The sequence below is a fragment of the Parus major genome, chromosome 7 (assembly GCF_001522545.3).
Source record: "Parus major isolate Abel chromosome 7, Parus_major1.1, whole genome shotgun sequence".
In the NCBI taxonomy this organism is placed as follows: Eukaryota; Metazoa; Chordata; class Aves; order Passeriformes; family Paridae; genus Parus; species Parus major.
In genome coordinates this window covers 9,279,702-9,303,322 of record NC_031776.1, presented here as the reverse complement: position 1 = coordinate 9,303,322, position 23,621 = coordinate 9,279,702, and the positions used below count along the sequence as shown (strand labels likewise).

The 23,621-nt window shown below is 39.4% G+C and overlaps 1 protein-coding gene across 6 annotated transcripts in view; it reads right to left on the bottom strand.

The window, feature by feature from the left end:
* The window catches only part of SLC39A10 (solute carrier family 39 member 10), a 32,225-nt gene that overhangs the window by 3,851 nt on the left and 4,753 nt on the right, over positions 1 to 23,621 (bottom strand). For 5 of the 6 annotated variants that reach the window (XM_015634358.3, XM_015634355.2, XM_015634357.2 and 2 more), the window contains 8 exons: positions 14,495 to 15,568; positions 13,290 to 13,491; positions 9,091 to 9,260; positions 7,910 to 8,128; positions 6,464 to 6,584; positions 4,816 to 5,184; positions 2,916 to 2,996; positions 1,155 to 1,345 (listed from right to left, as the gene is read on the bottom strand). In XM_015634358.3, the coding sequence (XP_015489844.1) occupies positions 1,155 to 1,345; positions 2,916 to 2,996; positions 4,816 to 5,184; positions 6,464 to 6,584; positions 7,910 to 8,128; positions 9,091 to 9,260; positions 13,290 to 13,491; positions 14,495 to 15,559 (2,418 nt within the window). In that variant the 5' untranslated portion in view covers positions 15,560 to 15,568. The remainder of the gene's footprint in view (positions 1 to 1,154; positions 1,346 to 2,915; positions 2,997 to 4,815; positions 5,185 to 6,463; positions 6,585 to 7,909; positions 8,129 to 9,090; positions 9,261 to 13,289; positions 13,492 to 14,494; positions 15,569 to 23,621) is intronic. The other variant, XM_019007373.2, reaches the window with a different exon arrangement.

The window sequence follows — 23,621 nt, the reverse complement described above, 5'->3', positions numbered from 1 at the left end:
AATTAATTCAAGCAAGCAGGAGGTAAATGTTAAGATCTGGTTACTGAGAGATGCTTCTGCCTGAATTAAGATGTGAGACCGTATGCTAAAGTCAAGAGTCAGGATTTTATTTAACAGCAAACATGAGGCAGCGAAAGAAAGAAAAACGAAAGAGAGAGGAGGGAGAGGAGAAAGAAGGAGTGTGAGACAAAGATGAAGCAGAAGATAGTCACCACCCGTGGATCCAGCTGTGTCCCCCTGGTCCTCTTCACCCTGGCTTCCCCAGGGTGGGAGTCCTGAAGTCACTCCAAAGTTCTCACCATTTACACATTTCAGCAGACAAAGGCTCGATGCTCACTGGCTATGCAGTTCTCTTACTCTGCTGGTTAAATGACTCCCTCACTTCCAATGCTAATTAGTCCCATCCCAGTCTCTCTCTTCCTTTGAGTCCTGCCTGGTGCTCCTGTCTGGAGGCTGGCCCCTGCTGGGACCAGCCAGAGCTCATTCTCAGCAGAGCTGCAGAGCTCCCTTCTCTCCAGCTTTGTTTACTTCTCCTTAGGCCTGAGATAATCAGACAATAGTCCCACCTGAACCTTATCTTAAGTCAGACACTCTATTTAACAATTCAGCAGGCCCTGAAAAGGACTTATTCACCTATTAATAGATTAGAGTGACTTTATAACAACAGTGTATTTACAAATTAAAGTCTCTGTAATGAAGTGGAGAGAATTACAAAGAACCCCAGAAGTTAAAAATAATCTCATCACCTTTGGGCCAGGAAAGACAAGAAGTGAGAAAATGACCTTATTTAAATGAGGCTCTGAAGAAGCTTAAAGGAGAGAAATCAGGACTGAATATGGGTTGGGAACATGTACACAGCAGTACTGCTGCCTGAAGTGTCTGATCCATAGAGTACATACACTAAGGATAACACACCTGTGAGCTCTTGAAGCAGCAGCATTTTTACACCAGGTACTTTTTTCAAAAGCTACTCACCACAACAGCTCTGGATTACCAGCTGCTCATAGTAAAAGTTTAGACTAAACTTTCCAGAACTGAATATATGACGATGAAATCTCAGTGAAGAATAAACCTGAACACCAGACTGAAGTGCAGCACCCAGAGAAGTGCCAGGTTTCCCTCCCAGCAGACCCCAAAGCCCCAGCCAGCCGTACCATGTCGACCAGGGCCACGTAGAGGAACATGCCGGCGGTGACGGCGAAGATCCAGAGGGTGATGTTGTTGGCGTACTGCCCCACGGCCGTGCCGATGAGCATGCCAATGTAGGCCATCATGGCTGACAGCAGGTTGTACACGATGGCCTGCTTCACCGTCATCCCTGCCTTCAGCAGCACTGCAAAGTCACCTGGGGGGGACAACAGGGCTCGGCATCAGCGCTGCTCCAGCAACCAGAGAAACCCACCTCGGCAAAGAGTGCTGCTGCAGGGGCCCGGAGGCAGAGCGAGCCACAGCAAGAACTGTACTTATGCACAGAGATCCCTTGATTAAAATATGATTTAAAGGTGCCTGTTCATCGTGCTGACTGTCAGAAAGGTAGCAGTGATTAACTGTGAAGGGTGAATGGAAGAGTCCAGGGCTGCTCTTCCCACAGAGAATATGCCTTTGTGGCACACACACCTTTATTTCAGAGGTTCTTCATGGCACATAAAACCAGAGGCTTAGTTTGGATCAATACCTGTGAAAATTCCTCTTAGCTATACACATCTCATTATGCAAATCCAGGAAGATAATAATGAGGCATCTGTCCCCACAGAAGGTGACAATGAATTTGAATTTGAGCACTAGGAAGAGGTACATTCACAAAGAACTCCCATCCACGCTGAATCGGTTTTCTGGTTGAAGACATGCCAGGTTAATGTGTTTTATTCTGAGTTCAGGACAGCTCTGCTAAATTAGGTGCTAAAAGTAGATATTCTACAAAAATCTAGACTTCAGTCTTGTAATCAGCTCTAACAGTGTTACTCCATTGAAACTGAATTCTTGTGATCGTGAGAAGTGTAAGATGGTGTACAGATGTAAGGGCAATTAATGTAATATTCTTATGTAATACATGCTTGAAATTATTTGCCTAATCTAGAATCAAAAATTAGAATCAAAACATGAAAATTTTTAAAAAATAAAAAAATAGGTATAAACTACTCACCCCTTATACAAGGTTAATTTCATCATGCTATGCTGTCAAGTTCTAAGCCCTGTATACACTGCAATCCTTTATGTACTGCAGCAGCTTCACCTCACTAATAACTGTATAGCACATGTGTCAAACCACAAACATCTGCTCTATTATTTCCCACCTGTGCCCATGATTTACCTATAAGCTCAGGAGCTGCCTATATAAAATGCTTTCCCTCAACAGAAGATTCCTCCTCTCTCTGTCTGTTCTTTTTAAACTCTCAGGGTCCAGTTAATTTTCATGCAATATGGAAACAGGTTTCATCATGGTTAGCTACCTCCAGAAGAAATGCTTTAATTAGGGGGAAGAATCGATGGCATTGGCAACAGTGCCTGCAGCCTTTACCCTAAATGGCTACACCTGCTGAACTTGGCCACAATTGGAACAAAGCCTCTTCTGAAGATCCCCACATGGAATTTTACTTATGTAAACCTGTGTTTACTTATGTGACTTAAGTCTGTGTACAACAATGCCACACAGAGTAGTGTGAAATGCTCTAAAATGCAGAGCTGTGTAAAATGTATGCTCCTAAGAACATTTTTAAAACATGATCAAAAAGCTTCACAGAAGTGCTGCAACTAGACACTACCAATATAATCCTGTAGCAGTATTTCTCCCTCACCCTCTGAAGTTCTGGTCACCTCTGCAACTTCTGCACTGCATTGTGCTTATCACAGGATCACAACAGCTTTTAGATAAGTATTTTGACCAGATGGAGCACAGAGTTTCTACACTTAGTTACCTAATTCATGGGGAAGCTCGTGACAAAATACTGCTATAGATGTACTAATTCCCCCTGTCAGTCCAGCACTAAAAGCTGCTCCTAGAAAAAAAAAAAAAAAAAAAAAAAATTAAAATGTTATTTCACTATTTTCAGGTCAGAAAATCAATTGACTTTGCAGAGCTGACACCCTTCTGTTAGAATGCACACTGATTTTTTTCAGTATGTCTGTGTCCTGTCTGCACATAAATGGGAAATACTGGAAGCACCCTGGATGTGCATTACCACTGCAGGCTTTATTACTCATTTATCTGAAAGACAAACTCTGGAGAGGACAACACAGCTGGGCCAAAAATGAGACACAAAGGCAACCAGCTAATAAACAGCACCACTTTTACACTTTTAGGAACTTTGAATTACATGAGGGCAGCTAGGAATGCACATGATTAAGAGTCTGGCTCTCTCCTTTCCAACTTGGAAATCCAAACTAATATTTAACCCATAACCTCTCTAACTCCTTTCTACTTATTTTTAGAGTACATATCAGCAATATTAGTAGGCCAGACCTGGAAAATAATAAGGATAAAAACATTGCCAAAAATACATTTCAGTACTTTTGCATAAGCTAATTGAATTCAATCAACTTTAAGTTCATACCTTAAATAATTCTGAGATGAGAAAACTGGTATTAAATTTCTGTACTGTAGCAGAGAAAAGCACAAAAAGAGCCTGCAGTAAGCAGTCAAAACAGGCAGCATAAAGCAGAAAGAGAAGACACAATCTGAAGAGAGGGGAAATTTAACTTTCCTCTGGATTCCTCATAGCTTGATATATTAAAAAGATGAGCATGCTTTTCTAAAATCTACATTTTACCACAAATTCAGCTGTTTGGGCTTGACCCAGGAACATTTAGAAATGGAGTTTCAATACTGTGAAGTTCTCAACAGAAGGCGTGGAAATTGTTTTTGGCCTTAGAAGCCATTGTCTAAATGTCTTACCTGTTTAATGTGAAAATGAAGCAACAAGTTAATTTTTAAAGAGTTTGGGTTTCTTTAGAAGTTGTCATAAAAAAATGGAGAAACTGCAGCAGATTGCACTGTCAATTAGTGACCCCAGCAAATGCTTATCCCCCATCCTTCAAAATGGGTGTGTCCCTTCTGCCATTAGTTCAGAACCCTGAGTGCCCTTACTCTCAAGCAGCTACCTTAGCAAAAATCAAAAGCATACACTTCAGTCCTCTCACCATCATACTGATTTGTATATCCAAATTAATACACTTTACAATTCAAATCACATTTAGAGCATTGTGTGACTCCAAGTTGATTTAATAAATCTAATAAAATCTGTTTGGTACTTCAATTTCTTCTGTACTTAGTAGAAATAAATCTATACTGACCATGAGCCAAAATACTACTTTGCTTAAACAAAAATTACATTATCCTACATTAAAATATTATTTCTGTAACCTGACTCACAGTATATTTTTATTTGCAAGTACTGTGTAATTCTATGTATTATTAACAATAATAAAAATAGTATTACTATTATTGTTAGTAAATATCACACTAAATAAGACTGAAAGACATTTATTTATAATTCTAAGGCAACTGAGACCCAAACAAGAAACAGGTTACTGTGCTCCATAAATCCCAAGGTTTGTCTGCACCAATCTCTCCTTGGCAGAGATTGTGACTGTCACTGCTACTGATACAATAATTTTAGTGGAAATATCACAAATATTAATAAAAGGGAAACATACAATTGGCAGCCTTTTAATATCTGCTCTGCAGGAGACTGAACAATGGCAGTAACCACAGGTGCTAACTGGAAGCCTTACCTGTGATCACTGATAAGTCAAATACTAGCAGAGTTACTAAAGGTAAGGAGAAACTGTTGAGAAATACTCAGTGCTTTTGCTTACCGATTGCTAAGCCATCACTAAAGTTGTGAATGCCATCTCCCATAATTACCATCCAAGCAATATTAGCTATCCCAGTATCTTTCAGGTCTTTTCCAGAATGACAGTGGCCATGGGAATGATGGGAATGTTTGTGATGCCAGTGGTGACTGTGTTTTCTAGCTATCATTTTATCTTCGCCATGGCTGTCATACTCGGAATCGTGCAGCTCGTGCTCTTGGGCGGCGTGGGAGACGTCGTTGTGAGAGTGGTGCAGGTTGTTCTCCTCTTCTACAGACAGGTAGTTTTTGGCAGGGGGCTCCAGCTGCCCATCCAAGTCAGTGAGTTCAGTTTCATTCAGTCGATCTTCAGACAAAACTGAGTCGTCTGCTCCTGCATCGAACCAGTTGGCAGAGACACTGAGTAAATTCCTGTTTAAGCAGCAACCACTGCACCCCTGAACTAAGGTTAACTGCTCTGGGAAAGCAAAACAAGTATTGTAACATATCCCAGTCTAGTAACATTCTTGTCAGCATTCAATCCAAAAACTAAGTCTGTCACTGAGAGATTCTGTCACAAATTTGCATGTACAACATATAAAAGTCTCCACCACAAGGCAGCAGCACTGCATCCACAGCACTCAAAGCCAGTTTTAACCCAGCCTACGCTCGAGCCTGTAATTTTGCTACTGACAAAGTTTATGGTTCAAGACTGGCAAAGAAGAGTTGCCAGAATGATGATAATGTCTTAGAGCTGCAGATGGGATCTGAATGGCTCAGGAACCCTATCTGGCTCTGCCTGCACATGCCCATACAGGTCACAGCTCAGCCTTCACTGTCATGTGGACACTTCAAATGTATGTTCCAACCCCTGCACTGCTGAAAGACTTGCCATGATCTATGTCAGTGCCCCAAATCCCATCTGAGACTGTTTGAGTGGAGAAGGCTGCAGCCCTAACACCCCCTTCTACAAAAAAAATGAAATAAACCTAATTTGTACAAATACTAATTTGTATAGGTTTTTCATCAACAAATTAATTCTGCAGCCACGCAGGCAACAGAACTGGAAGGTTATGAAGCAAAGCCCTTGCCCTTCTCTCCCCCTGTGAGAAGGGGGATAGACCATTTCTTCTGGGTACACACAGCATGAGGATTCACAGGCTGTCGTGTAAAAGTTGTTTGGGATACTTGAGGAATATTCAGGATACTTGGTTGTATTTATGGAAAGAAACAGATTTTGTTTATCTGTAACTGGTCAGATGCTGGAATCTTCAAAGTGGAACAGATAACCCCATTCATTGTGTGGGTGTTCATTTTTGATCTAATTTTTGCCAGGGCTAAACTAGTCAGCTTAACCAAAACACACCCTGAAAACAAACAAACAAACAAATAAACAAACTCCTGAAGACCCACAGCCACCCAAAACACAACTGCTTCAGAAGTCTGAGAACCATCTCTATGGCATATTAGGAAATGTTCAGAGTGCCCTCAGATCTAAGGAAAACAAAATAAAAGTAAGATTTAATAGGGAAAGCCTATTAAGTTTTATTAACAATGATTTGCATAATAGCAGCAAACCTGTACAAGAGGTTACATGCTACACACCGTGCCCCAGTAAACTGCTCCTACTCTGGATCTCCCAGTCAGAGACAATTCTGACAGCAATTGCCTACCTGCAAGGGGTTTCAGCTGAAGCCAGTCAGCGTCTGGTCTGTTATTTAATTTGTGATCAGAAAGTTTCCTTCCAATTGGTGATTCTTCAGTCTGGTTTTTTTTGCACCATTTCTGCTTACTCTGCAACAGAAAAGAGGTAACTTCTGGTTTATAAAAGGACACTGATGGAAATAACAGGAACTGAAATGCTGTCCAAAAATCTCTTCTAAATCTCTTCTCTCTTATCATGTATGACAGAGATATGTTACTTCAGAATATTGATCTTTATAAAGCTCAGCAACAATCCCTATCCCAGTGGGATAGCTACTTACCATGGAATCTCACTCCCAAACACATACACAGAGATATATTTCACTTTAGTAAGAGGGGATATTCTGACAAGGATTGCTCTCACAGCCCAGGAATACTTCTGTGCAGCTATTAGACTTGTTCAAGAAAGCAAGCATGCAGCAAGAACAGCTCCTCTAATTTGTTCAACTTTGTTTTTTTGTTTTCATTCCTATAACTTCCTTGAATTTCCCTTTAAGAAAGCAGCAAGCTTTTCTATAGCTCATACAGCAGACACCAAAGATTTGCAAAAGCAGCCTAGGAGATTTAATTATTTAATTAATCTCAAGGAAGACATGCCCGATGTAACAGTTTTTGTCCTTTTATGAGAAGATCTAAGAAACGCCTCCTCCAATACAGAAAATCTTTTGCTGCCTGCATGTCCAGCTCAGACAGCAAGTCTAACATGAAAACAGAGAAGCTGAAAAGCTTTCACAGTCATTTTGGGAGAAGCAAGTTGGAGTTTTACCCAAATAATTTTCTCCCCGAAGTTGAATGACAAAGGCAAAGGCTAAAACTGAATTTCCATGCACACTCACACTCCCCAGGGTATCTGCTCTCCTTTTATACCCCTATCATAAATACAGAATGCCCCAACACTAAAAATACAGTCATTTTTTGAGAAACAAGTTAAAATTTGACTGGCAATTTACATAAAGCAGGATGTCTGAAAATTTTAACATTTTTCTGTTGTGGAGAACCTGGATACTTCTGTTACACTGGATTGTTAAGTAAAAGCATACTGCTAAATTTCTTGTCAACTGTCTGACAATTGCTGGGTCTATGACCAGACCTTTCTTATATATTACAATGCTTTCTCCTGCTTTTGAAAAAAAAGCCAGGGAGGTTTAGAGGAAGAGCTGCAAACTCTTTTACTTAGATCTGCCTCCAAATGTAGTGGCCAGAAAGCTGCAGCTTCCTCCATCATGTTCCTACACCATTTTCCCCAAGTTACCTTGTTGAGAAAAGCAACTTCTTTAGGAAATGGATCCCTCACACATCATCAGACAGAATACAGAGCAGCAGCAGCAGCAGCACGGAGTAAACACAATTCCTCAGTGCTCACAAAACAGCTTTAGGTAACGTATTTTTAAACAGCAAACCATTTCAATACCTACCTTTTGTTTATTGTAATGTTTGTACATTCTTATACAATGCTCAATGATGAAGAGAACATAAATGCCTCCAAGTGCCAAGAGCCCTTTGAGCACGGGGTCGTTTTCCTCCAGAAAGCCCTCAGCGTGCGCGGCGTGCGCGTGGCCGTGCCGGTGGGAGCGCCTGTGCTCGTGCACGTGGCCTTGGCCATGGTGGTGGCTGTGGTTGTGGCCTCCGTGGGACTGGCAGGAGAGACAACAGTGACACCACTGGGGCAACCAGGACACTGAAATGGCACTGGGCCAGAAAAAATAACATGAACCCCCACTGTTTCTTGGTTTTTCTTCACACTAACATATTTTGCCACATAAGTTTTTCAATAGACTATTCATTACCCTAATCAGTAAAAAAAATTCCTCTGTGAATTTTTTTTTTTTTTGAGGGGGTAGATAATGTAGCTTCAGCTTTTCCCTCACGATGCTGGAGATGAGACTAACACTTAGAAATGTCACAAGGAATTACCATTCTTACCCTCTCATGAGCAACCAAGCCTTATGACCTTTCTAACTATTACAGTCAATTACAGCCTAAATTCTGATCTAAAATATGAACTTAAAAAAACCCTAAAACCATGACCAAAAATGTGTATTAGAATTACACGTTTACACAAAGAATATGTAAATATTAGTCTTTGTGCTAAACAACTGAGGCAACAAACGTTTAGAAAACATTTCCCCTTTCAAGAATTACAGTACACCATCATAAATAAAAAGCTGCTTACCTTCCCTGGGCAATTGCTTGATTCAGTACATTAGAGGTTAATTTCTCTCTCAAATCTAGTAACCAGGCAGGTTAATCCCCAGGAAACACTTTTAGGTGGGACTGATACACAACTATCAGTAAACAAGAGACAGCAATACTGCTAATTTTAAAATACTCTTGTTGGGCTCACGAGTGTTTTACAATAGTGTGACATCAGTTCAACAATGAATACATAACTACTTTTCCCCTCCTTTTTTTTTTTAGAAAAACACATTTCCTTCCTTTCTGTCAGCAGAAAGTCTTCAACAGTGCTGGTGTCCCTCACAGTCAAGTCAATCTAAAGGTGTGTCAGAACATTTCTTTATTGACACTATCAAACAATTCCTTGAAAATTCTGGACTTATTTACAATTAAGAATAAAAGGTAAGGAAACCATACTTACATGTGGCAAGAGATGGAGCAGTGCATCTCCACTCATTGTTCCTACAGCCAGAGCTACCAAGAAAGTTAGAAGAAATTTGAAGCACCATTGGTTAATGATGGGAACCAAGATCACACCTAGCAAGGAAAGCAGGCTAATGACGGTGATAGAGATGATACCACAAAACCAGGCTGTGGGAAGAAATGAACACAGAAAGGTTATCAGAACAACACCTGGAAAGCTTTTTAAGGCTGATTAATGACTTTCAACTATCTCTTAAGAAGATGACTTTCGTTTAACCTAATATGTGTGATTGTTCATTCAAAAGCTGTTGAAAAATATAAAGGCAGTACTGAAGTCCACAGCAAAACCAAAAATACACAGGTTTATTCACAGCACAGTATAATATATTGAGACATCAGAAGACAATTAGCTCAAAAGAGCCCAGCAATTCTTCCTGTTAGTTCCAGGCTTAGCTTTGTAGCCCTTCATGAAACAAAAAGCAAAAAGTTCCATACTGGAACAAAACCATCTCTGCTACTTAACCTACTAGGGCTCTACAAGCACTATTGTGTATGTAACAGTTGCTTTTTATATGGTTCTGATGCAAAATTTTTCTGGATTCTTTATTTCTCCCCATTTGGAGTCACATGTTTAGTTTGGCACTATTTATTTCACCTTGTGCTTTGAAACATACACTTATTCATGAGAAGACTCAACCTTTGGCAGAGGAACTCTAAAATCAAATGCTACCATAAGAGCTCGAAAAGCTGAAAGCAACTTACTACCACCAAATAGCAACATTTATTTTTTCTGAGAATCTCTACTGTTGCCATTAGAAGAAGAAGTGATAATGGGATGTGGTACACCCAACATATTCCTGTTAATGAGGGAAGATGTGAAAATTTCTACATGACATGGGAAAGAAGGAATTACAGAAGAAACAGATCCTATAAACAAAGAGACAGAGCTCTTTCAGTCAGCATCTCACTGTAATAAAATATTTTCTTTGAGTTTTAGCACAAAGGCTTTGATTTTCTTCCACAGGGTTTTTCCTAGCTCAGCTTTTAATCAAAAATGTCTACCACAATTTGCCAACTTTAATGTAACTTACAACTCCTGACTCAGAATCACTAACACTTCCACATTCAGAGCACAATGTGACTTTCCTTGCATCTGTGAGGGTCCACAAGTAGGAGAAAACATCTTGGGAAATGGGGTAAAGTATGGGTGAGAGGAGAAGAAAAGAGGAACAAATATGTTGTAGCTGCTCAGCGTCAACATCAGGGTGAAACACCCCAAGAACTCTGTGCCAAACCCACTATGGAGCAGATTTAGATGACTTTGCTAACTGAAGTGTGGCTGCTGTAGGCTCCATCTGGTTCAACACCAAAGGTCACAACATCTGCTGCTTTAAATTTTATTTTGGGATATCTATTCTTACTAAGTCTGTGGCTGTCATTACACAACATTGCATAAAAGCAAACAATCCAACTGAAATGCAAGGGGTGCAAGACCACATCCACTGGGAGATGACGACTGGAAAAAGCTTTAGACAGTATGAGGCGTGCACTGACAGACGTGAGTACTGAGACCAGAGCAAAAGGGAACTGGTGATAAGGCAAAGAGTGCACTCAGATGAGGAACTGAAGAACTGGGGTTGGAAAACAGGAATACAAAAGTAGGTCTGAAGTTGAGGCAGGACCCCAATGACTAAAATACTGCCACAGCCTTGACTGATCCCCAGAGCGCTTTAGCCACGTACCCTGGACTGACAGGCTGTGCTGAAAATCCAGCATATGTGGAGCTGTCCCTCAATGCCCAACCAAGCACGCAGGCACAAGCAGCCCAGATAAAAATGACACAGCCACTGGGCAGGACACTGCCCCCAAGCTGGACACTCCGGTGTTAAGTGCCAGGTTAGATGATCAACTGCCTTACATGGAGAAAAATGGAAAGGCTAAAGTTTCACCTATCACAGGAGGTTTGGCAGATACACCTCTGAGGGGTTGGAATACTCCTATGGATGATACAGGACCTAAACACGGCATCATGATTAAGATAAGGCACATGAGATTAGAATATGGAATCTGCGCCTCTCTTGGATCGAGCTCCAGGGAACACTGGCATCTGCACAGGCAGAATTACAACTTGTGCCTGATCTGAGGCACTTCTAATCAACAGCTCTAAGTGATCTCCATCTTTAAACAAAACACTCCCTGTTTACTTGTGTGACTTCTATTGGCTTCATTCATAGCAGGGTGTGCCTTTCCTTTTCAGCTGTTTAGGGGCCCCAGTGATGACAAAGCCCCCTCTTCCAGCAGGTACACTGTGAAAGCTCAGTTCTATGGGGAAGCCCTTGAGAATCCTCCATTAGAAGATGTAACAGAACTATCTGTGAATTACAGGAAGAAAACCCAACATGGCTTCATTAGTGTTTGGCTGTAAATGAAATTATTTTTCTTTAGAAAACCACAGTAGCAGAGGTAATGGAAACCTCACAGGCTTGGTATCAATGAACAGAAGCAACACTGGCCTGTTAAGATTGTTTGAAAGCTTCAACTAAAACTAAAGTAAACCACAGAAAGCTCATGTTTAAAAGTCACTGCATCCTCCTAATTTTGGTGAATACTTCTATCTAAAAATGTTTGTATTAGCTCAGGTGGGCACATGCTTTCATTTCAGTACAGTCCTACAACCTACAGATTAAGTTGCTCTGTGACTGACATTTGCCCTACACCTCCCACAATCCCCATATTCCAGTTAGGATTTGATATTTTTTGGTTCACTTCCTTACATAAGAAGGAACAATTATTAGTACATCAACTGAAATCTTGCTGTAATTAATACAAGAGAATACAGGAAATTGTTATGAAGAATGATTTATCATAATATAATCAAGCTGACCTATTCTGCAGGTTACTGTTTGAAAGCCAAATCAATGAGTTAGAACCCAAATTTTTACAGCTAACTGGCAAAGGTGTTATTTATACTCAAGGTATCAGATGCCATAAAACATGTTAAATGTTCACAATAAGCTTCACTAATTTTGCAAATTAAGTCTCTTAAAAAGTTAAAGGTCTTAAAGCTGAGTTATTAATGAACTCCCTTTCTCATTACAGAGAAATAAAGTGCAATCTTTTAAAAAGAAGCACTCATCTGTAGAAGCTTCCTAATTAAACTGGTTCAAAGCAAGTGCAACATGACAGTTTTGTATAGGGTTTCAACATTTTAATTGGCAGAAAATGCTTACAGCTGCTCTAGCAATGCTCTTGGTAATAAGGCAGGGGTCAGCTCTTCCTACACTGAGACCACACCACAAAGCAATTGCTGTTGTACAAAACACCCACTGTATCTGCTTTACAGCAATCTCTGAACAGCTAATAAGACAGCAGATGTGTCACTAGAGGAGATTTATCTATAAGTCAATTTTTCTAATGACTCTGCAATTGTTAAGAAAGATTAGCAGCAATGCATTCTTCCCAACAGTTATTAACATCTATGAGAATGCAGTTATTTCAAACTTTATTTCTAATGATGCTAATATGCACCTATGTCCTAATCCATATTCACATTACCAATACTTTTATTTTCAAAATACAGACATTATAACCAAGATTTTTTTTATTTTTATATTTTAATGCAACTAAACATCAACAGTTCCATTATAATTTATGAAAGATAGCTGTGGCAAACATATTTAAAAAGTGATTTCAGTTACGAAATTACAACAATGGATTCTACCTTTAAAGTAACTGCTTTAACTGTAGTAAAGATATTTTAACATAAAACTATGGTGATGGGAGGAAGTTTATTCAGTTTTATTCAAGGCACACACACACACAGAAAAAAAATCAAAACTGGAAACAGAGGACTTTGATGGAACACTTCTCATGTGCTTAGAGGGAAATAGTAAGAAAAGGGAAGTGTCAGAAATGGGAATTAAAATGTTCTAGTACTTTCTCTTTTTTTAAGTTCATCAAAAATTTGGCATGTCAATTCTGCAGACCTGTATCACTGCTAAAACATAAAAATAGTAAGACCTAAAATCTTATTTTCCAGTGAAAGAACTGTGATGGAAGTGTTGTTCTCTATTCCTGAATTAATAGGTCCAGGTCAAATTTATTAAGAAATTTAGTGCCAAAGTAACACTGCAACTTTCCAACTTTGAGACAAACATATGGACCAGCTCAGTGCCACTAAGAAAAAAAGACACCTACCTGATGCACCTGTTTTATCTTTATTCTCAATTGATGCATTTTTATTTCTTGTAAAATCTTCCAGGTCATCATAATGTACAATACAAAGCCTTCTCTCAATCTGGTAGAGCAAAGCAGGGCACATGTACACGAAGAGCTCAGGAGATATTAGAGAGCTGGCTTCCAAACCATAGTACCGTAGCAGCTGTGTGGCGTTTAAGCACTGCAAGCAAATTGTACAAACAAATCAAATATAAAAGCATCTATTTTCACTTATGGAAAATGCAGGGTATTATCTGAGAACACAAACAAAGCAGAAACATTGGACCAAATATTCCACCAGTGCTGAAACTTTTTTTAAACTGATCTAAGTGGTTTATGAAAGAAAGAAACAGTAAAAATATCTGCACCACAACTCGAGTCTCCCAACACCTACATAACTTCTGATAAATGTCAATGAAAAGCAGTCTCCGTATTCTTTACACAGTACAAGCAATGAAGAAAAAGCAACAGGTGAAGAGTGGAAAACTGTAAATTCAAAATAGGTTTTTCAACACTTCTGTTTACCTACCAACCTTCTGTGTTTTGAGTTTCTTTTTAACACAGTTTGAAACCTTGAACTCAGCATTCTCTCCATCCTTCCAGTTTAAAATTATGACAAGGTCCTGCATCTGTAGTTAACTGTAAGAGGAAGGGATTTATAGTGCTGACAGAAATAATGGATGCTGAAGGATAAAAGAGCTTCCACTGAGCACAGTGCTACTGAAGCTACACCTGCAATTGCTTCTTAAATCTCTTAGGACAAAGGTATCAGAAGTATGCAGAAAAGATGCAGGTATTTTAGGAAAGAGTGTCTGTGCAGTTTTCAAAAATGTTAATGACCTCAGATTCAGAAAGAAGTCCAAATGAGGAGTGTGTGGTAGCATTATTCCAGAATATTGGGAAGAACCTCACCTGTAAGCAGGGTATCTCAGAAAGCTTTATGGATCAACTGTATACAGATAAATAAGCATGACAATAGGTCTCTGGAAAAGATAAGTGATGGGCACACAGAAATGTCAACTCATCAGCTCAGAACTGTGGCAGTGACCTCTAGCACTGTCACTCTGCTTACCTGTATTGCACTATGGTCCAAAACACGATCCTCGTTACTTGTGGGTATGCACCTTCAATTACGATGTGACAGCACTGAGAGTCAACTTACCAGCTCTCCATTTCATACTCACCTCTTCATGCTTGTGCTCGTCTTCGCTATGATCCTTGTGACCACGTGTTGCAGGAAGAGCGTGTTTCCTCACGCTGATCTGCTTGTGCGAGGCCTCTCGCTTGCTGGTGTGGCGGTGTCCGGCGGCACTGCCCACACCGCCATCCTGGTGCCCGTGGCCGGCAGAGCGCTCACCGCTGTGGTCGTGGTGGTGCACGTGCAAGTGAGAGGTGTCATGGACGTGGTCGTGTTTGTGAACCCGATTGTGCTCGTACTGGTCACCGGGATCGTGCTCCGGGGCGTAATCCCACGTAGTGTCGCCCGACGTCTCGCTGATTTTCTTCTGCTTCTTCTTCTGCTTCCGCTGTTTCCGTTCCGGCTGATCCTGCGTGGTGTTTGTCTCTGTGGAAGGCTCGTGGCTCTGCTCCGCGTGGTCACCGTGACCGACGGAATCGTTGCGCGAGTGGCGCGTGCCGTTGTGCTCGTGCCGGTGCGGGCGCGAGTGGTGGTGGTGGTGGTGACGGCGGCTTTGGTTATGAACGTGTTTGCCATCCTCCTTCACCGAGGGCACCGCCGTGTCTCTCTCAGCGTCACATCTGTGATTTCTCTTTGCAGACACACCAACTGTGGTCTGGTTTTCTGAATCTGAGTGGCTGTGAGCATGGTTATGAGGATGAAAATGCTTTCCCTCCTGTACTTCCAAAGCATACAAGTGAGAAACATGATCATGGCCAATGTCATCATGATTTATCAGCACTACTTTTACCTCTCCCAAACCAAGGCTTATTAACAGTTTTTCCAGGCCAAAAAAGGATAATCTTCCATTTTCACCGTAGCGATCAAAAATCTTTTCAATGTAGTATTTTTGTTCATTTTCTGCTTCCAACGTTGAAAATTTACTGGGCATAGATTCTGTTCCTCCATTCTGGAAGTATGATTCATTCGAGATCTGATAGTCATTATGGTCGTGTACACGATCCTTTTTGGGACCACTGTTATGTCCATCTCCATGGCAATGATTGCACTGATGAAAAATAAATGTCAGCAAACAAATGATGCAAAATTTTGTGTGCATGTGTACCTTCATCTCTGTTTCCTACAAGAAACACAAAAGGAAGCACTTAGCTGTAAAAGCAATCCCAATGTCAATTTATTTGGCATATCAGTTTGGTACTTATGCCAACTGAATCACTCACACAACTTTTTAGATACTGGCAGTAAAATAGCAATTGCAGTACTTTTACTGCAGAAATCATATTAATGTACTTTTCTTATCCAACAGCAAGAAAGATTCTGTGTATTTGAGAGATGAGGTTTTACAAACCATACTTACAGGAGGCAATGGTAAGAAAAAGATTAACAACATTTATAGTCAGTCGTATCAGAATATTTTTGTGCATATTTTCAGAAAGATCTATACTTATGATAACCTATAATATTGAAAATCTTGCTAAAACACAAGCTATGAAAGAATGAAAATTATTTTAAAATAACAGTGCTGTATTTTCCTGTTCACAGGGGTGACAGGCAGGTAATACAGCTGAAAACCCACACACCATTTGTTCTCTTTTTTGCTGCTAAAGTGCCTCCACTGAACATACACTTACATGAACATACAATTCCCTATTTTGAAATTGCCCATTACCAATGTAAAAATAAGTTGTCATTAACCAACTTCAATGAATTGCTTAAATGCTCATATTTTTAGTTCTTTTCACTTATGTTGATGATCTACATGGACATCCATTTTTAACCAGGGTTATATGGAAAACACCTGCCTATTCAACTCAAAAAATACTGTTAATGCTGACAACTGTCAAACTGAAAGCAGTTAGTGCTGATTTTTAGAAATGATATCAAGACAATGTGGATTTTAATTTAGCCTTACATGTAAAAAACTTACAATTCAACACCAGGTTATGGAGGAGACACTGCCAAAGCTCATCTTGTGTTCAGAATTGAAAACAATTCACCATTTTACACTGCGGTAAATTCAAGGATGTGAGGGGACGGGCAAGAGACCAGCTGTGCTTCAAGCTCTTAACAGTGGTTTTAGTTCCTGATGTGTACTGTGACTCGAGTGCTGCTGGCCCTACAGTCCCAGACAGACTGACTGGCCCAGCACATCCTAAAGTGCCCCTGACTCACATTGAGACAGGAGAAACTGGGTTGTCCTTCCCAAGTCCCCCTCAGCTGCTCGCTAAAATGTGCTTTGTAAAACCAGCCAGGAGAGTGCTCTGCAGCAAACCACAAAACATTTGAAGTCCTTATTACTTTCCCAAAATACCAGCCTGCTCTTTCGTGATTAAACACTTGTAACCACATTACTGCAAACACACACACTCAAAATCTATTGGAAGCTCCAATACTAGTAACAGGCTGGCAGAGAAAAGAACTGCCTTCCAAAGACTTTTTATGGCAAATAAGTGTGTCAACATAGAAGATTGGGGAAAAACCTTTCTCCTGTTAACCTCTACAAATCCAAAATATGAAAATTCATTTTTCATTGGAACTTCAAAAACTTTAAAAAAAATTTTAAAAAACCAAAATTCTCTTTTGCAATGCTGTCCCACTTAAAAATATAAGCCCAGAACAATGACTATCTGTCAAATGGAGACATCTGCATCAAAACTGATTCCATGGATTTCAGATAGGTCAATGGCTACTTCTTGTACATTAGTGGTTTATTTTTATAAGCAACTGTTCAATCATCAGTCTGGAATAACTACAGTTTATCTCCAGTTCAACCCCCTACATTCCAGTTACTGATTTCAGGGCTGTGATCAAACTTTTTCAAGTAGCTCAGTGTAAGTTCATCCCCCAACTTACTGAAATATTATTTTCATATATTAATATACATATATATATTAAGTAATAGTACTTTTGTAGATAAGACACCTTTTCTCCCCCGTTGCCACATAATGGTAATACAATCAGAACAAGAAAAGTTAAATTATTCAAACAAGCATGATCCAGACTGAAATATCTCTACCAGGAAATTCATGACCAAAGCATGCTCATAATCCTTTTCACAACCTCATGATCTTTTCCATGTGACTGTCTCATACAATACTACTAATACATTACTTGGAAACTTTAGTCATGCATCCCTAATTGTGGAGTTTAGCTTTGAATGGTACCTTTTCTCTATGCCCCAGTAGTTAAAATAGCTTGTAACCTATGACAGCGATTCATTGCTGAAAAACAAGAGCAGAGCAGTATCAAACCAGTTACTGGTTTCATCAATTACTTGTCTGTTTTCAGTTAAAACAGTAATAACCCTAGCACACTATTTCTGATCTTCTATTGTAAAATATTCTGTACCTTCCATTGCAAATCTTGTTACAGAACAGATACTTAAAAACCAAATGTGCCAATAATAAAAAGTTTCCAAAAGAACGACCAGAAAGAATTAATTCTTTCTTTTAAAATGAGCTTCATTATTCTCTAGGCAACTGGAAATAGCTGTCAAGTTTAACCTGTTAGGAAGTACTCATATGTGTATAACACTGGAAAGTTGAAGTCCAAGTTCTATACACTTCAGTGGCACAAAATTGTATATAGCTGATCTCATTATAGGAACATTAAGACTCTCAAATCCCCTCAAGAGAATATGCAAGGGCAGCCTGAGGACAAGGCTACACCAAAGTTGAAAAAGATTCTGCCTATTACTGCTGTCAGCCTTTGCCTAATTCTGTTCACTCACCCTGCTGCCTCCCCTCCTCGACTCCTGAGGGGCAGGGATGCCATCCCGGGCAGACGGGAGTGACAACAACTCCAAGGCATGGGTCAGTAACTGTCTCTTATACACATCTCATCCCGGGCAGACGGGAGTGACAACAACTCCAAGGCATGGGTCAGTAATGAACTGCAGCACCCATAAAGGGCACAGCTGAAACACCAGCACCTGCTGCACTTCCCTGAGCTGCAACAAGAACAGAGTCCTTCCCGACACCTCAGGCAGCGGGACAAGCCCACCCCAAGCCAAGCTCCAAAATTAGAACGTGTACACATTTGCAGAAGCGTGTCCCACCAGAGGGCATTTCAGAAAGGCACCTCATCCCCTCCCCACACAGCAGTGCAAGAGATCATTCCCAGCAAATGGAGAACTGATTGAACATACACACACACACAGGTGTGAAAGCACCTTGGGCACTGCATGAGCATTTGCCTTCTCTGCATGGGAAACCCAGCACATCTCTCTGCAAAACACTGTCTGCCTAAGGTGTTTCAGCTACTTAAGCAAAGGCACCTGTGATCAGAGCTGCGTTTGGTTTTGTTTCTTTTTAAAAGCTTTTTTTCATTCCACTTCCCTTGGATTTCTGAAATTTATCCACAGTGCTTACTATTTCAACTGTTCTTATATAGCACTTTCTGCTTTAAAGCCTGGAATATGAACATGATTGTGGGGACATCTTTGTTTACCAACTGTTTCACTGAGACTAGAAAACTAGTTCAAGACTTAGGCTGCACTTAAAACAACAAACTTGGATTCAAATAACGTGGTCATAGAAAATTCAAACTCAAATGAAAGCCACATCTGTTATTCCAGCAGTTGCAGCCCACATAATACAGCATTTTTTCAGTGTACAATGCTGACTAGAATATTTTAAATGCCCAACTTTCTTCCCCCTAACCCTTTTTCTTGTCTACTCCCAGCAATTTTAATAACCTGAAATATTTGTAATACAAATGCAATGATTTCTTCCCTTCCCACGCTCCTTCCCAAGTAATTTCAGTTTCACTCCCTTGTTGTTCAACTTTCTTATCCCAGTTTTTCTCTGAAGAATGTTCTGCTCATCTATGAAAAACATCTTTGACTCCTCTAAGTTACTCAGCTTGGATGCCACAGAGAGTAAAGTGCCTTAGCATGATTTCATGGGCAGCTACGAGCTCCACACCCAACACGTGCTGCAGCTAAGGCAAGAGAGCCCAGAGAGACAAGGGGTGCTGAAAATAAGGACAAAGCAATGTTCTTACCAAACGAAAGCATTCTTGCTGTGAGGCTGTACAAGTTCAGCACTTGTTGTCATTCATGTCTATTAAATTCTCAGCTCTATGAGAAATGCCAATTTCTTAAAAAGAGAAATATTTCTTGAAATGAATTACTGACTACATAAAGACATGTAAGTTTTTCTTACAATTCCTAAAATTGAACTTCTTTTCTACATTGCAGGTATTGGCTCCAATGTACATGCAGGAGAGATATATGCAGCTTCCCCCCCACCCTGAACTGTGCAATACTTCACACAAATATTTGGTTCAAAAACAAGGCCAGAATCTGAAAATCCAAATGAACCTACTCTACATTTTTAAAATGTAACTTTTTAAACAAATACTAGAATAAAAAGCCATTATTAATCCAGCACACATCTTTAAGATAAACGATTTTTTAAAAAAGAAACGTGAAATTAATATATTGTTGTCACTGAAAGACATTTTAAGAAAGCCATAAACCCATTTTAACTAAATAAAAACAACCTGTTTTAATCAGTCATTAGCTGACATTAGCCTCTGCTAAGGAAAACAGGAAAGCATGCTACAGATCAATGAAGTTAAAATTAACCATTTCTAACTTTAGTTCTCACCCATCTCCTGTATTTTCTTCCTTCTTCAATTTCAGTGAAACAGGTTTGTGGATTTCAGTAGAACTCATTCATTTGAAAACCTGTAGCCCAGTAGGAGGGGCACTTTGTAAGAACAGACCATTAACTAATTGATCCAAACCCTATTTGCTAAGTTAATACCAGATAAGACTTAAAGAGTACAGAAAGCATTTATGCATAACTGAACACACCATGAATACTTAAAATCTCAACTGTGAAGTATTTGAAAAGCCAAGTCCCAAGCATAACAAAATGATCTTGAACTAATACAGTAGCAATCTACTGGCTCAGGTATCCACAAAGAACATTTATTCTGAACATAAAAAACTGGACAGCCTTCTTCAAAGGGTCAGTTATTTGTAAGGAATTGCCGAATACAGGATCCTTCTCAGAACTCAAAAGAATATAAAAACTTCAGAATACTTGGAAGTTCGGTAAGTACTAGTTCTGCTCACTAATAATTAATTTGCAGTCTTTCATATATAAACTGGATGTAGTCCATGAAACACCTATCAATGCACAGAATTTATAACAGTGTTTTAGCTTTTGTGCCAATATTCTGTATTGAATATATTATTCAATTAGATCCTATTAAGATACCAACCAGTGCTTACAAGATTGAAATACTTGAAAAGATGGACCAGTTACAGCTGCATTTTAATATTTCATTTTTCTTCTGAAAGCAAGCAAATTGTTTTGGTTAGCATCAAGGCTGAAGTTCAACTAATATTTTCAGATGGTGCTGCACTTAAAGCAGCAGTGCTGCCCTCCCCCACTGCTTCACTCTCGTTCCCATTCCCACAGAATCATTTTTGGATGCCAGCACATTTGTTTGCTGATCTGTTCACAGCAGCTGTACAACTAGATTGTGCTGAAAAATCAGAATCAGCCCAGAAAAAGGGAAAAAAAAAAAATTATTTTCATGACAGGTTACTTTTCCTATCTGGCTCACTGTGCAGCTGCACAAACACCACAGTCCACACAAAAAAAGAGCCACCCAGCTTTAGGTGGGAACACCAGTAACTGATCTGGTTGATCTGCTGTCTAACAGAATATTCTGACAGAGCACAAATAAAACAACTGGCCACCTCACAATGCACTCAAATAACATTAAAACATGTTTCCTACTGAAAGCCATTTGAGAATAATTTCTCCAACTTTCTCCTCAAAACAGAATATAACAATATTTCTAATAAAGTGTTAAAACCAGTTGCAGTACTTTTATTGTTCTTACAACTTACACCACTATTCATCCTTGCACTACACACTGTAGTATTCATGGTATGTCAGAAGGCATCAAAGGCATGTCTTTGATGAGTGTTTAATACCTATATCATTATAATAAACCTCTCTCCATCACTGCTACAATCCAAAAAGGAATTATGCATGCCTACTGCTAAGTCAATGACTTCTCTCACTTGAAAAAAACAGGAAAATAAATTTAGAAAAGCTGTCAATTATGGAAGTCCACTTAAACATGAAACTAAAGCATACTTCTCCTACATGTGCTATGCCAAATTAGTGCCCGATTGTGAAGGCCATTCCTAGAATGATTGCAGATGATACACCACAGAATCAAATCTGCATTTTTAAATAAGAGATTTAGTTCATGAACCAACATTACAGACTTTTATAAGGTGCTCAAATTCTTCTTAGCAAACTTAGTCAAGAACAAACCAGGAGAAGTTCTACTCTTAGACAGCACACAGCTACTGGAACCAATGACATCCTGAGTCAGTGAGCTCCCAAACTTGTCTCTGTTCAATAATTGTGGGGGACAAAGGAGTTTGTGAAGATGTCTTGGCAGATTCAGAAGTAACATTTAACCAGTCTGACAGGACATAAAATAGTTGTACATATTTCCACAGGCAAATCCACCAAGAAAATGTCCAGCTGAACCAATTAGTGTAATTTTCACCACATTCCAGGTGAGACCTCATCAGAATCCATGCCATTTTCCAGCCATCACTTATTTTAACCAAGATAATTCTGAAAGATCTACCTGGCTACTCATTACAGGTTTGTGTGATGATAGAGGCAACCATTCAAACTCATACAAATGGCTTCAAACAACACTCACCATGAACTATAAACCTTTCTGAGCAAGGCATTAACTTGGAAGAGACACAAGTTTAAGGTGATATAATGAGAATGGAGTTATTTAATATCCAGTATTACTCAGTGCAAGATCAGAGACACAAGAGGGGCAAGGAAGCACTGTATTACTGGTATCATGTGAGGCAGAAATGTTAGGGGTTTGGCATTGCTTAGTGTCAAGGGAAGTAAAGCTGAAACAAACCATAAGTGCATGTCCAGAATAAAAAATTGTAGAGCAAGTGAGGCATCATTTTGGTATTTCACTATTATTCAGTCATGCTTGATTGAATACAAGGAACTCCTGTATGACATTTTTCATAGGATATGGCCAGAATTCAGCAAAAAAATGTAGGGTTTTCCCATTGTTGATATACATTCCTTTTATGTGTAGAACAATGTACTCCTCTAGGTGTTTCACATTGAGAATATTTTGTTTACCAGATATAATTAATCCTTTGTCTTTGCTGATTTACTGTTAACAATTAAGCTACAGTAATGGAGAAAATTCCAGTAAATTACTTTATTTATAGAAACTCTCAGGATTTTCCACAAATAAGTGGCAATTTGCCACTATCAACTTTATTCCTGTTTTAAGAACTCAAGAAATACAAGGCAAAGTATCATCTTCAAAGACTGGGAAAGCATTTTACATCGTTCAATGTAACTGTTTACTGCAATTAATTTGAATCACAAAGCTTGATAGAAGGGAAACAATAGTAATTTGCTATACTTGCTGCATTGTTATTAAAATATCTCATTTTCACCTAGCCTTTTATGAGTCAGCATTAACCCCTCACATTCCTCTCCCTACTACTGAACATACATAGCTAGCAGAAGCCAGCATAAGAATTTTTGCCTAAAGCCACCAAAAATGAACTTCTGGGTGTATCACACTCTGCAAGACACAGACACATAAGTTTAGACTACACACTTTTAAAAACTCAGTCTCTTATTTGGACTACAAAGACAGCAGCTCAACAAAAAAATGACTAGTTATGGGCACACTACGATGAAAAGCAAAATTTTGTATACACATCCTGCTGCAGCTACTGTGTATGTATTTACTGAATGTATGGTCTGGGAGCAAGTGGACCCTGTTAATATTGACGCTTTAAGTTTTAGCTTTCATATTTTTTGGATTCTGTGCTGTCTAGGTGTAGTTTCGAGCTTCATACTAAGTGTTAGTGAGCTCTCTTCACAGAGTAGGTAGACAAAACAATTCCTCTTCTGGTTTGATAGCAAGGACAATCATTACAAGTTTCAGGCCCAAAAGCATCAACAACGGTGGACTGGAGAGAAAAAAAGAAGGACCAGACTTCATAATCTAAGATGCAGTTGGACAATTAACCCAAATATGCAGATGAACCAAAACTTATAAAATCATTAATAAACAACACCCTAAAGAGCTCTTTATGCATGTGGTGCAAGTCAGGTAATCTAGAGATC